This window comes from Miniopterus schreibersii (genome assembly GCF_964146895.1).
Source record: "Miniopterus schreibersii genome assembly, chromosome: 2".
NCBI classification, from domain to species: domain Eukaryota; kingdom Metazoa; phylum Chordata; class Mammalia; order Chiroptera; family Miniopteridae; genus Miniopterus; species Miniopterus schreibersii.
In genome coordinates this window covers 97,554,070-97,567,966 of record NC_138102.1, presented here as the reverse complement: position 1 = coordinate 97,567,966, position 13,897 = coordinate 97,554,070, and the positions used below count along the sequence as shown (strand labels likewise).

At 34.2% G+C, this 13,897-nt stretch overlaps 1 protein-coding gene across 5 annotated transcripts in view; it reads right to left on the bottom strand.

Moving 5' to 3' along the window:
• The window catches only part of ZMYM2 (zinc finger MYM-type containing 2), a 124,770-nt gene that overhangs the window by 47,815 nt on the left and 63,058 nt on the right, over positions 1 to 13,897 (bottom strand). For 4 of the 5 annotated variants that reach the window (XM_081126698.1, XM_081126697.1, XM_081126696.1 and 1 more), the window contains 4 exons: positions 13,557 to 13,673; positions 11,212 to 11,362; positions 7,955 to 8,127; positions 605 to 770 (listed from right to left, as the gene is read on the bottom strand). In XM_081126698.1, coding sequence (XP_080982824.1) covers positions 605 to 770; positions 7,955 to 8,127; positions 11,212 to 11,362; positions 13,557 to 13,673 — 607 coding nt within the window. The remainder of the gene's footprint in view (positions 1 to 604; positions 771 to 7,954; positions 8,128 to 11,211; positions 11,363 to 13,556; positions 13,674 to 13,897) is intronic. The other variant, XM_081126699.1, reaches the window with a different exon arrangement.

The window sequence follows — 13,897 nt, the reverse complement described above, 5'->3', positions numbered from 1 at the left end:
AATATCACTTTCTTCAGAATTTCCTAAATCTGTACTTTCATTAAATTTTAATGTTTTAAAATAATTACTAGAGAAAATAATTTAAGCTATTTTAAATAAAGAATATCAAATTTGAGAGCTGAAATACAGAGCTAAACAAGTGGGGTTAACTCTTTTCCCATTTTGTCTCCTCAGAAAGTACACACAACTTTGGGGGCAATCGTACCTTCTAGACTTAACTCTTAAGTGATTCGCAGCTCCTAAACGGCTTTTTTGCTCCTCCCAACCTACACCCAGGCACATAAAATTTGCTAAAAATGGTTTTCATTTTTAGCAAATTGCAGGTGATACATAATAGGTAGGTGAATTTTTTAGAATTTTTGTTATAATTCTGTTTAGCTTCTCTCCAACCCTAACTAGACTCTAATTAAAATTTTAAGAGAATAAAATAAAAGAAATATATCTATAGAAACATCATACAAGATACTTTGACCCAGAGAAACTACAGAAGTTGATGTTAAACTATCTCCAAAATCGACTATTTGTTACCATTACTTTGAATTCAGATCTGTAAAACTAAAGACTACTATAGGTTTTTCAAGTTGCTCCCTAAGTTATGATGTACCGTAATGCAAGTTTTCAGGTCCTTTTTGAGTCGTCATGTTGGGTTCATTCTGCTGGCAGTAGAACCGCAATAAGCAATGCTGGTCACAGAAATGCTTCATTTCCCCACGCCACTGCACGCGCTCTTTAAGAGTTCCTTGAGATTTACAACAATCACACCTGGCAGCCTTAATAAAAAAAGGAAGGTACCAGAGATTTGAATTACAAGGTTTAAAAAGTCAGATATGTACTTTAAAAGGTTTCTAAAATTTTGTCAGTGATTACTGCCAAATGTGATAAAACAATGTCTGATAAAAAAAATTCTAATGTAAATCATAAATATGCAATAAAACCCACAATAAAAGTGAAAAAAAGTAGCCATTTTCTTAATTGTCAAAATCCTTTCCTATACTTACCAGAAGTCAAAGACCAGCATTACAAAGATATAACCAAAGACTGAACACTGGTAAACCAAATTGGTACAATATATTTTAAAATAATTTTGACAGACATAATGATATACTAGTAGAAGTCTCCTACAATCATATTACATTGAAATCTCTGATTAATGAACAGATAATGAATCAATTTAAAGAAGTTATACAAGACCAGAATAATTTTGAAGCAAGCTCTTATGATGAAAAAATCTTATTAACTTGGAAGTATTTTTCTCAAGAGTTTAATACAATAAATTGAAGAACTTTAATATACTGACTTAATTTTAATAAAGTTCATGTTTTAAAACACTCAGTTTAGTGAAATAAAAAACAATTATATTTTAAAACAATCTGACCTAATTTAATATGCAAAATAAAACCAGCTAAAATTCATACATTAAAAGTTATACTTTATGATGGTGAATTAATAATCTAGATACAGATTTTTATTTTTTTAGAGATCCAATTTTACCTAGATTTTGCCCATTTTCACTTTTTCTTAAATCTTAATCAATGAGTGGACCAAAAGTTTAAAATGATTAATTTCAAATAGTTATTTTAGTAATTAAGAAATTTTATAATTTCTGAGCTAGTTACAGTAGAGGTAAATTATTAAAATTTTTTTAAATTACCCTTTGGTTTACAATAACTACTTAAAAATTTTTATAAGAAATAAATATTAAGTATTTTGTAGTTCATAATAATCATGACTAGCTTTTCCTCATTACTCTAAATTGTCTAGAGTTTTACACTGCGGGTTTTGAAATTTCTCACTTTATGTCTCAACAGGAGTTCTACAAATAAATACTATGTCAAAATTCCTAGTCAGGAATATAACAAATGATTGTGTTGGTAAACAGGTCTTATATAACACACATACCCCAAAGTTAGAACACAGGCTCTTTTTTTTCTCCAGGTCAGGTATTTCTCCTGCTGAATAAATGTTAAATGAATGAAGATCTGTAGTATAAATTATGACTATTAAGTGATGCCAATATCATACCTCTGTTTTGAAAACTTGTGAGCTCAAATTTTATAATGCTGGTAATCTCAATAATATTAACACTTTATATCAACCAGGTCATATTTTACTCAGTAATGAAAACGTCCTTATGTAAAATTCTCACCAGCCAAAGACTGTTCTTTTTTAAATTTTTCGTTTGTTGGTTTGGGGGGAGGGGGGGAGGAGAGGGAGAGTGAGTGTGGGAGAGAGAGAGACAGATAGACACATCGATTTGTTGTTCCACTTATTTATGCATTCATTGGTTTCTTCTTGTATCTTCCTCACTGGAGATGAAACACGCAACCTTGGTGCATCAGGACAATGATCTAACCAACTGAGCTACCTGGCCAGGGCCAAAGACTGTTCTTTAAAATAACCATTCAAGTGTTTCAGACTTCATATTTCCACCCTTTTTATACTTTATACTCAAAGAAAAGACAAATGAAAGAATTGAAAGCTTAACATTCTATTCGTTGAGTCTAAACAGTACAAGAACATGACAAAAATGAAGTTGTAGCAGACTACCTCACTCATTGAGAACTTGAAAAATAAAAGGCCAGCATGTTATATACTCTATAATCCTCACAACAGTACTGGAAATTAAGGTCCAAGTAGGAGAAGTAACTTGTCTAAGGCCAAATATTAAAAATGCAGACAGAATTGAAGGTAGACCATCCATCAAGTTATAAAGACAATGGAAAGACAAAGTAAGTTAATATGAATAACCAGAGAATCAAAATCCTATTAAGTAAAATGCTGCAAGAAGGTTCTCAATGTAACATCTAAAATCCAAATCAATTTGTATAAAACACTCCACAAGTATTTCACTGACCATTAGTGATATCCTTCACCTATTTCTCCTTTGTAAGATTACAAAAGGTTTCATTTTTTTCAGGGGAGATTTGATACCATTAATAACCGGGTAGTTATTAAAAGGAAAGGAGTAAAGAAGAGACTAGATAATATAGGCATGCCATTTACACAGCTTTGCCAGGAAGCTGCAGTTAATACTCTCCAGGTCTATTCCCCACAGATCACTGGGGGAAGGGACTGGACAATAGAGACATGCCCAGTAAGGTCTGGCTGACATGGCAGGATGCTTACCTATCAGTCACACCTGGGAAGAAGTCAGTGGTCAGAATAGGTGTGGCCACTGCAAGCGTGGTAAGATTTGATATTTAAACACCTAAACAGAGAGTTCACTCTCTTGCTCTCTTGGCTCTCTAACTGCTCCCACCTAACTCCTGGCTTGTGGCACTCGCACTCCCCTGCATTTGCCCACGTGGTTCATGGCCATGTGGGACCCACACAATGGACTGAATCTAGCCTGATGCTCTGCTGGACTCAACTTCACCATGGAATGAAAACTTTGGACACTGGCTTTTGCTTCTAGCTCTACTAAAGCCCCAGCTGTACCTTTTTCAACACTAGTTAAGGGACATGGGGCTCTACAACCCAAGGAATGTAACTCCACGAAAATAAAGCCTTGTACCACATCTCATCCTCCTGTGGGAGCCTCCAGAAGTGCTCATTCCAGCAGCGCCCCAGGAATCCCACTCTCACTACTGACAGAGAAATTCGATTCCCCAGCAACATTAGTATATGGTAATATTGCCATTATGTAATAATTTAGAAGTCCAGGGGGATAAAACAAAGAAGACTCCACCCAAAGAATCAGAACAATGAAACCACTTCATTATTTTGTTAATTATAGACATCTGGGTTTTAGAGTAACAATACTTGAAGCTCCTTTCTTCCAGAAGGTTGAAAACAAATTTAGATGATTTCTTTCTATCCAAAGAAAATAAAAGGAGCAAAATTAATGCCAATCTGCAAATGAAAACAAAATTGGTATATACTTTTTCAGGACAAATGAATAACAACAGAACTTAATACAAACTCCAAGATTAATGCCATAATCAAAAATTTAAAGGTGGTGAACCTCTTTTTTACGTTGTTGTTCTTTTAGAGTCACTCATGCACACACCAGGAAAAGTGTTTGGAACTGAGCTAAAAATAGGATGGCTTATTTGAAAACATAATTAATGACCATCCTTTACCCACACCCACACCACTCCCCGCCCAACCAGAAGAGAACTCTTAGGAAAGCTTAACATTTCTATAGCACAAAAATTAAAGTGTTACTTAGCTCTCCGGTTTAAAAAATACTTTTTAAAAGTATTTTATCTACTTAGTGTTTTTCCTGTCACTGTGGAAAATCAGGGACTATATGATATTTGGGGGGGGGGGCAGTCACTGATTCAAACAATCTAAATAAAAGGCAGGTACTAACTAAACTCTTAATTCAAAAACCTCAAAACTCTCAGCTATTACAGGAATCTCTTCTTCAATAACTGACAAAGGTCATTCAGCCTATATCATACTCATGTATTACATTTAGTGGTCAACTCCCCATTTTTGGTTGATATATACACATCCACTATTCCCCATTACACCAATCAGACCTAGTTTTGAAAAAAAAATAAAAATCAATATTTCTAGCAGTTTAAACAAAAAAGAAAACAACTTTAAAGCCCAATATTTTTTATTCAGTTATCCTTGTATAACTAAGGTTTACTAAAACGTTATTTATTAATGTGATTTAAGCCCATTATTCTGCACTGTTAAACCATTACAGGAACTTCACATTAAAGAATTTAGTATTGCCACCACTCACTACTAGTTTGTGAAACAAAGCAAAACCTGTGTAAAAAAACCCTGTAATTTTGAAGTAAAAGTTTAAGAGAAGCTTGTTAGTTCTATTAAGAAATATTGTGTAGTATTCTTGGAAAACAGTGGGCCCTTTAAATTATCTTCACTACATAGCAACCAACTAGCTATTATTCAATTACAGTACTAAACCCTTTCTCTCCAAAAACTTTAAACTTACAGAGATCAAAAGAACTATGCTCCCACCTGGTTTCATATTATGCCTGGAAACAGTTACTTTGAGGAAAAGTAAAATCTACTTCCTTCTAAAGAGTAATCTGGGAGAAGAGAAACACAATTTTATTCTCAGCATTTTTTGGTTGTATGATTTCAACAGATTTTCTATTCCAATCTAAAAGAGACAGTTTATAATAAACCACTATTTTAACCCAAAATCAAACCATTATATAGACCAGAAAACAGAGATCATTCAAAATGTCTCCTTAGGGGGGAAAATAAAAAGAGAAACATAAGCAGAAATTTTAAAAGTATATTAAACGTTTAAATTAAAAATAAATTAAAATGTAGAGTTATCTATATTCTAGGTAGTCTCTCAAATTGAAGCACAAAGATAATAGAAAGTGAAAATTCCATGTGTTCCTCTATTTAGGCAGCAAATGCTCGTGACTAAAGGTGAGCTGACAACTGGATTGGCTAGCTACTGTTTTCAAAGATTCCTTGATGAGGCACCAATGGGGGGAGGGGGGCATTTTTTAATAAAAGCTGGATTGACTAATAAGGGTCACACTATTAATAAACTAAAATCTAAATTTTTGAGTTCTTATATTAAAAAGGTGGAAGAGGAAAGGTAAAAAAATCAAATTTGGTTGGGACTCAACCACATTTTCATGATGACATGGTAGCAGTGAGTAGAAGGGATTCAGCAAAGATGAAGGAAAACAGTCTGACTCAAGTAGAAAGCACTCAGAAAAAAGTTATTCTTTGATTACTGTACTGGCTGCCTCTAAAGAGGCCAACGTTGAAGCAGGAGGGGCAACTCCATTTTCACTTCTAAGGTTGAATTCCTATTAATTGTATAGAAAAATCATCATTGTTACTTGCTTTACAAACTGCTGCGATGTGACAAAATGCCCTTACATTTATTCCTCAGTTTAGTACGGTATGTAATCATGCTATTGTGTACATTACACAAAAATCTGTTGGGTTTATAAGGAACAATAAAAAAAATGTATTTAATGTATACTGACAGTATTTAATGTATACTGACATGTAATGTATTTAATGAATACTGACATTTAACATAAACGGATCATTATAAGTAGTTATTTCAGTAACATATTCTTATATATTCCGAAATGCCCACCACCTCACTGAAATTTATCATTGAACAGGGCATAAAATAAAAACATTAGGTACAATTATCCTTTAAAATAAATAGCAAAATGGGACAAATGGCAACATCTAGAATAGTGTGGTCTTTTGCCAAACATCTTTGCTTCTCAAAAAAGAAACCAAAAGATTTCTCTATTTTAATTGTAATACAAAAGAAAACAGGAAGAATTCAAAGAAAGAAACCAGAGAAATACATTCAGTGCACTGTGAACAAAAAGCAAATTCCTCAACGAAAGATTAAGAAATAGTTTTGATTCAGAATTACACAATTAAGCAAAAATTTGTATAATAAAACAAGGGGAAATCATCACATGGTAACAATTCTGTCTCAAACTAGAAAATAAATGATGAAAAGGGTAACAGATAGTAAGAATAAAGTAGAACTTCCACATTTGTAACCACTAAATACCTTTCCTGTTTGAGATTATCCAAAACAAATTTCAAAAATAAAACCTCATCAGTGGAGAAGAAGGTATCTTTGTGTGTGCTAAACTAAAATTGAGCACTTAAAGCTATTAAAGTAACATCTTCTGAGTGACTTCTCAAAACTGTACTGTCTACAATAGAACAGGACATGGGTTTAGAGCAAAAGAAATCCATGTTAGAGGGTGTCATTATGCCTGTCCTGTGTGTTGCTAAAACTTGAACCTTAATTCTAAGGCTTAGTCACATGCAACTGTAAAATAATGAGAAGTTAAAATATGCACCAAAACACTTCACCTCAACAACCTCTGACAACTTGGAAAGTATTTTCATCTTTTTATTTAAAAAACGTTAAAATTTTGAGCTTTAGATATTCAAGAACTTCACCAAAAATTCCTGTAAGTCTTAGTGTCATTTTAACACTAGTCATTTTCATTGAGTGAACTAAATAATATTCTACATATCTTAACTATTTTACTGTGTTTCTTTAGCAGCATTTTGCAATTCTGAAGTTAGGATGACATCTGTCTTTACATACTTTAGAACTACATCCATAATGAAGCTTTTGCATGGAGATAGTTTTCCATGTCAAGGACAAGGAACACAGGTAACTTTTTCTTGGGTAATACCCAACTAACGAAAGGCAAAATTTATACTCATTTTCTTATCCAGAAAGAAACCAATGCAATGCAGCAAAAGAGATGTACCTTAAATTTTTAAGATACAGATTTTAATGACACACACAAAGACGCACATGTACACTTATGAATTGAATGTTTTTGGTCTCTATTGATCCATAGTGTCCTTTCAATTTTAAATTCTCCAAAGACCCACAATTAAAAAGGCAAAAAAGAACAAAGTGTTTCGCCCAGATGGGCGTGGCTCAGCAGTTGAGCCTTGACCTAGGATTCAGGCGACTGGGGTTCGATTCCCGGTCAGGGCACATGCCCAGGTTGTGGGCTTGATCAATGACTCTCTCATCATTGATGTTTCTATCTCTCTCTTCCTCTCCCTTCCTCTCTCTGAAATCAATATTTTTTTTTTTTTAAAAAAAGAACAAAGTGTTTTAAAAACACACCTACAATTATCTGCTCATGTTCAACACTGATTACTAAGTAGTCATCAAAAATATTTCCATTTAGTGAAATAAAGACACAACAAATTTTAGAGAAATAATCTATTTTGTTAAGCTACACTGCTGAAAATACAGGTATATACTAGTTTGGGGTAATGTCCAAGTTATAAAACAAGTAAAAATGATACTCCATGTTATACAGAACAAACTACAATGACAAAAACTTTAATGAATTGTATAATCTGGGCTAAAGCCCAATGTGCATACATTTTTTAAAATAAATAAGTTTCCATATATGTCATGGTAATAACTACAATTTTTTTTAAAGAATGGTTAAAGTAGTGGTTGTTATAAAAAATTTTAGTTACTTGCCTTGTAGTACCAATCCTGAAACTTTTTACAGCAGTCCTCACTACAAAAATCTCTCACAACACCATCCAATTCTTTAGTTGCTCCCTTCTTACACAGTTGAGAGCAATAGTTGCAAGTAACACATCTCAATCCTAAACGTCTTGCAAAATCCTGTTTGTACAATAGTTTGCAGCCTGAAAAATAAGAGGTTTTAATATTAAAACCAAAAAAAATACACATTAAAAGCTACTTTTGAGGGTGAGAAAGAGCTTATGGCAAATAAGTCATTAGCTTTGGAAATTGTCTATAAATTCACATATAAAGTCCTTTTTTCTCTCCAGATCAAAATGATGAAATCTCCAGTGATCAACACCAACCTGTAAAAATTGGAACAAGACATGGACTATTATACTGAATACCATGTGGGTTCAAATAATTAATGTTCTAAGACACTCAAATCTAGTAATGTCTCAGAAATGTTTTATTGGCTCTATTTAAATATAACCTTAAGTATCATAAACGCCCCACAAACTGGCATTTTAGTAAATGAAATAGTGTAGACTGTTGAGAGTAAAAGATGAGAATTACATTAACATTTTTACTCAAAAAGCAAACTTAAGGATATAATTCAGTTAAGTGGGCATTTTAGCCAAATTTCCTAGCCTTAAAACTGCTTTATTGGCTTGTAAAGAGAAAACTTTTTTTTATTCTATTCCTCAGTAAAATATTTTTTACCTACTATGTAAATGCATTCTTATTTACATGTCAATCTTATTTATTCCCTATAATATCTCTATGAGGATTAAATAATCTTACTTTACTCATGCTGTACCACATAATGACCTTCCACTTCTTATCTACCGAAATCCTTCCTATCCTTTAACAAGGAGCTCAAATTACACCTCCTCCACAAATTCTGCCCTCATCAACCCAGCTATAAATGATCTTTCAAAACTGAACTTGAATTGCAAATGTTTTATATAAAATGTATTTGGTAAATAAGTATTCTTATATAATTTATTTGGCAATTAATCTAAGAATTCTGTTACTTTGAACTACATTTACAAATATTTCTAATATTTTACCTTTATTAGCTTTATTTTTCTAACACAAGATTTTGATATTAACACCAGGTGGTATATGTTTTATTATTTCTGACAGGTTCCAGCAGAGAATTAGTTGCAGTTAGAGAAAGTACAAAATATATTATTAAACAGGAAAGAGACACTAATCCTTTTTTCAAGCTTTTATTGCTCATCTAAATTGAAAATTATGTTCTTAAACATCAATTATCTATTTGCTGCTGCTTATCTGTTCATTTTAGTAAAACCCACGTAATCCCAATGGCACAAGATCACTGGTATGTATGTTAGCCATCAACACCAATACATTCAGATTTAGAAATCACTAAGAATGTCACTGTACAAAACTTCAGGTGTAAAAAGAGTTAAATTAATTCAGACTTCATCTTTTCACTGAGACACTGTCACTATAGCTATGATCTTAACAGTAAACATAGTACCCTTTCATTCCAGGTGAACTGTATCAATTAAACCTATAAAACTGGAATGCTTTGTTTTATAAGCAGTACTTACATATACAAATGTCTATGTAAAATGAATAATATTGAAAGAACTTATAATCTTTTGGTATTGCTGTCATTCCCTACTGCTGGAATTTAGGAGTTTCCAACCTTTTTATTTATTTATTTTTTAAACAGTACAGAGGTCTCTTATCATGCCCTGAGTTCACAAGGAGTTCCAGCAGTTCAGGCTCCTTTTCAATTGTTTCTCACAAATTGTGCTTCTCTGGGTAAGGCACACTGTCGCTTCAGCTGAATCCAGGTACCTTTCTCTCTGGCTTTCTTCTTTTTCTAATCATTTTCCTTCACACATTTCAGGAAGCTATCTCAGCTCTTACAGAGTGCTTAATATCTTCAATATGTACATTAATTCTCTTGGCAAGAATCTTGCCCTTAACTTGCTTGTTTACAACAATGCCCACCACATGCTGGGTGACATTATAGACTCTTCTAGTTTTGCCATGGTATCGTATGTCGGGCATTCCTTTTTGAACAGTGTCTGTTGCCTTGACATCTACAGTATCACCTTTCTTGTTAGTTCCCATGTATGTGGCCAAAGGAACAACTCCATGTTTCCTCAAAGGCCTAGAGAACATATAGCAGGTGCCTCTCCTCTTTCCCTGTGTGTTAGTCATTTTTGTGAATTACTGGAAGATGGCAGTTCCAGCTGAAAAGAAGCTCCAACCTTTTCCTTGCCCCTAACTAGCAATACAGATCTGCAGAAAAGTGGATCCAAAAAAAAACAAAAACACCTAATTGGAAAATAATAGATGAGGATAGCAGATAGGAAAGCTAGGAGTTCAGTGTTTGGGGACAAAGAAAGAATAGAAAGTGAAAGCCAACTTCAAAGCAAGAATGTGGCATTTGGGGAAAAGTAATAACCACAAGAGCCCAAAACCCATAGTGACAATCCTAGTTCCTATCTCTGGAGAATTGGAATGAGGACTAGAGAACATTTCCATAATCTGCTGCCCAGCTCCAAAGCAGAAGGGTGAGAGGAAAGAGAATTCCGAAATGCACTATTAACAAATAGTATTTCTCTGGCCTCCCAAATTGAAAACCTGAGTATTTCCCCATTATAGGAATGCCACAGGTAGTTTTCTTTCAGGTATATTGAAAACCTCTATAGGCTAGGCAGTATGCTGGACAGAAAAATGGATACAATAGAAAAGAATTCTAGTCCACTTGGAAAGTCAACTTTCAGGTCATAAGTCACATGTTTAGAAATGACATGGTATGATAGTGATTTTATTTCATTATAAAAACTTCCCTGAGCCCGGCCGGTGTGGCTCAGTGGTTGAGCATCAACGCAGGAACCAAGAGGTCACAATTCGATTCCCGGTCAGGGCACATGGCCGGATTGCGGGCTTGATCCCCAGTAAGGGGCATGCAGGAGGCAGCCGATCCATGATGTTTCTCTCTCATCGATGTTTCTATCCCTCTCCCTTCCTCTCTCTCTAAAAAATCAATGAGAGCATATTATTTTTAAAAGAAACTTCCCTGAAATGAAAAACAGGTTACCAAATTTTTAACAAAACAAGTCAAGAGAAAAGCAAACTCAATTTTTTTATGTTCAGCTACACTAAAATTGTATAGCACCTCTAGATATATGTAGTTATATAGTCTAGAAGTATTTTGGCAAAAGAATAAATATTAAATATTAATAAGTTATCAACAACACTATATATACACTTGCCTTCACTACAGAAGGGTCTCTTAACGCCAGAGAAATTTACTGTTTCATGAAGAGTCTTCTCCTCTTGACAGTACTCGCAATATGTAACTATGCAATGCAGCTTCTTATAGTCGTCTGAGCAGGTTCTGCTGCAGAATTGATGCACTTTATTCTAAATGCACAATGGGAACCTTAGTAAGCAGAGAACAACCATCTCGAGAACAAGTTTAAGAAATAAACAAGCCATGTTTACAGAAACTAAGTTAAGTCATTTATCTACTTAATGCTATCTTCCTTGGGAATACATTTCTGATAGACCACAGATACATAGTTTAACTGATTGCCTGCTATATTTAGACATAGCTCCACAAAATTCAATACCTTTAACTAACCAAAAATTATAGTGAAAGAATACAAGCATCACCAAAGCAATACAGCAGTCTGGTATTCCTAACAGAACTAGAGAAACAGGAAGAAAACAATGGAAGATATAACATGGGTAATCTACAAAAAGATGAAAATTATGACATTTTCACACACAAAAAAAATCCTTTGTTAATTATAGTCAAGTAGGCTCAATCCCATTCTCATCACAGCTTCACAGTAACAGACCTACTGTGGGTAAGATATTCAATTTGGAGCCATCACACAGTATGCTGCTAAGCTCAAGACTGAGTGGGCTCCCTCAAACAAAGCAAGGTTAGTAATTATTTAGTTATTTGTCCCGGCCTTGAATCCATAAGAGCCAATGATAAGTCTCAAATACGCAGTCAAACAGGAACAAGTTAAAACCTCCAGGGCAGCAGTGTTTCCCCTCTGTTATCCTTAAGGATACAGACTAGGTCTACACCACCTAACACTAGCAAAGATACCTGAAGACCCAGATAAGGAAAGTGAAAGAGCCTAGGAAGTAACTATAGTAGTAAGGCAATCATCAGTGGAAAGGTGAGCCATCTTGGACATGTAACTATAAAGGAAAAGCTACAAAGAAACTGCAACTGCAAGAAGCAAAAGGCCCTCTGAGTTCTCAGTCACCTAAGGGGCAGGCGCAGCTCTCATTCAGTTTGATAGTGTTTCCTAACTCCTTTGAATACCTGCCCTCCAAATAAATAAAAGCAACACAGCAACAAGACTGCAAAGGCAGGGTAGTGCTGACATGGAAAGAGTAGAAAGGACCTCATTTTCATCTAGTATTATCAAGACTCAGTTTATGCAGGACCTTCATCTCCTGTCTGATACTACTCTTATGTGCTTGCTCATGGGCTTATTTCCTCATTCCCCCACCATTCCTTTATCCTTTCTTATTGGGCCTTCAATAAGAAGGTAAATGGTAAATGACTACCAAATTCTATCTTCCTGCTAGGATCTAAAGAGGGTTTAGTCACTAAAAATCATCACTGAGTGCCATCAACAATCTCAAAGAATGATTGAGTAAAATGTTCTTAAGACTACACCAATCAAATTAACAAAATAGAAATTTTCCTAGGGACTAACGTGTTAAAATAATGACATTTCAGGTTTCCAAAGTACTTTAAAAATTTGTATTAGTTTGGTTCTGGGTATCACCTTCCACCTAAGACTTGCCAACAGCCACTAATAAGTTTTGGCTCAGGAGCTATCTGTTGTCAGTATTGCACCTTGCACACCATTTTATATACTGCATGCCCTCAAAAAAAGGTGAAAGAATGGCCAAAGATAAGCACTGCTCAAGAAAATAATGTTCAGCCAGTCACCTTGTCCATCCATCCACTATTATTGCCCCCTTATTAAAAGAAAAATTAATGATCAAAGTTTTTGCTAATGGCAAAAAGATATGGCAAAGTAAAATAATAAATTGGTGAAGGCAAGAGTGATAGAAAGGGAAAATAAATTTATATTAGGATTCTTTTATTAAAACTGTAAAATGACAACATGGTAAATAACTACCAAATTCTACTTTACAGGTAGCAGGCAATACAAGATATTAGAGCCCACAGAAAATATTTATTAGGACAGATGAGGGGGGAGGAGAAGAGATAGGGAAGAGATAGGGGAAATACTGCACAGATGTTCAAGGTACATAGCTAAATGAACTGACACTTCACACACTATTATGAACATAACATATAGTGAATATAACGTCAAAAATTTTTTTATTTACATTGAAAAAAACAGATCTTTTGTTGGTGCCACTGCCACATAAATAAATAATTCAAATATGATGATGCATCGTATTTAATGACAGGATCTTTTCTTTCTTAATGGTACACAAAATCTGAAAAACTGATCCTATCTACTAAGAAACAGATTCTCAGATGGAAATGCCATATTTATTTTACTAGACTTTCTTTAGCACTAGATAATATACATAACAAAAGATGACTTGCCTCCCATTCCAGGATTTCTGGCTTTGAACAAAAGGAATTTTTGCAATAATTGCATTTCAACTGAATATCACTTGGAGCTACAAACTGGCCATTTGGAGATGACTGCATACTTAGAGCCTTAAACAAAACAAAGAACAAAATATACTGAGTCTGATGTGAATTTTGTAAATTTTATTTATGACAACTGTCAAATATCGACTATGTGAAGAAAATAGTATGCATTTTGCTTAAGTATTTCAACACATAAAATTACACTTCTGAATTTTGTCCTTAAGAGGCACACTGGTGCCCTGGCCAGTTTGGCTCGGTGGTTAGACAGTCAGCCTGCAGAATAAAGGGTC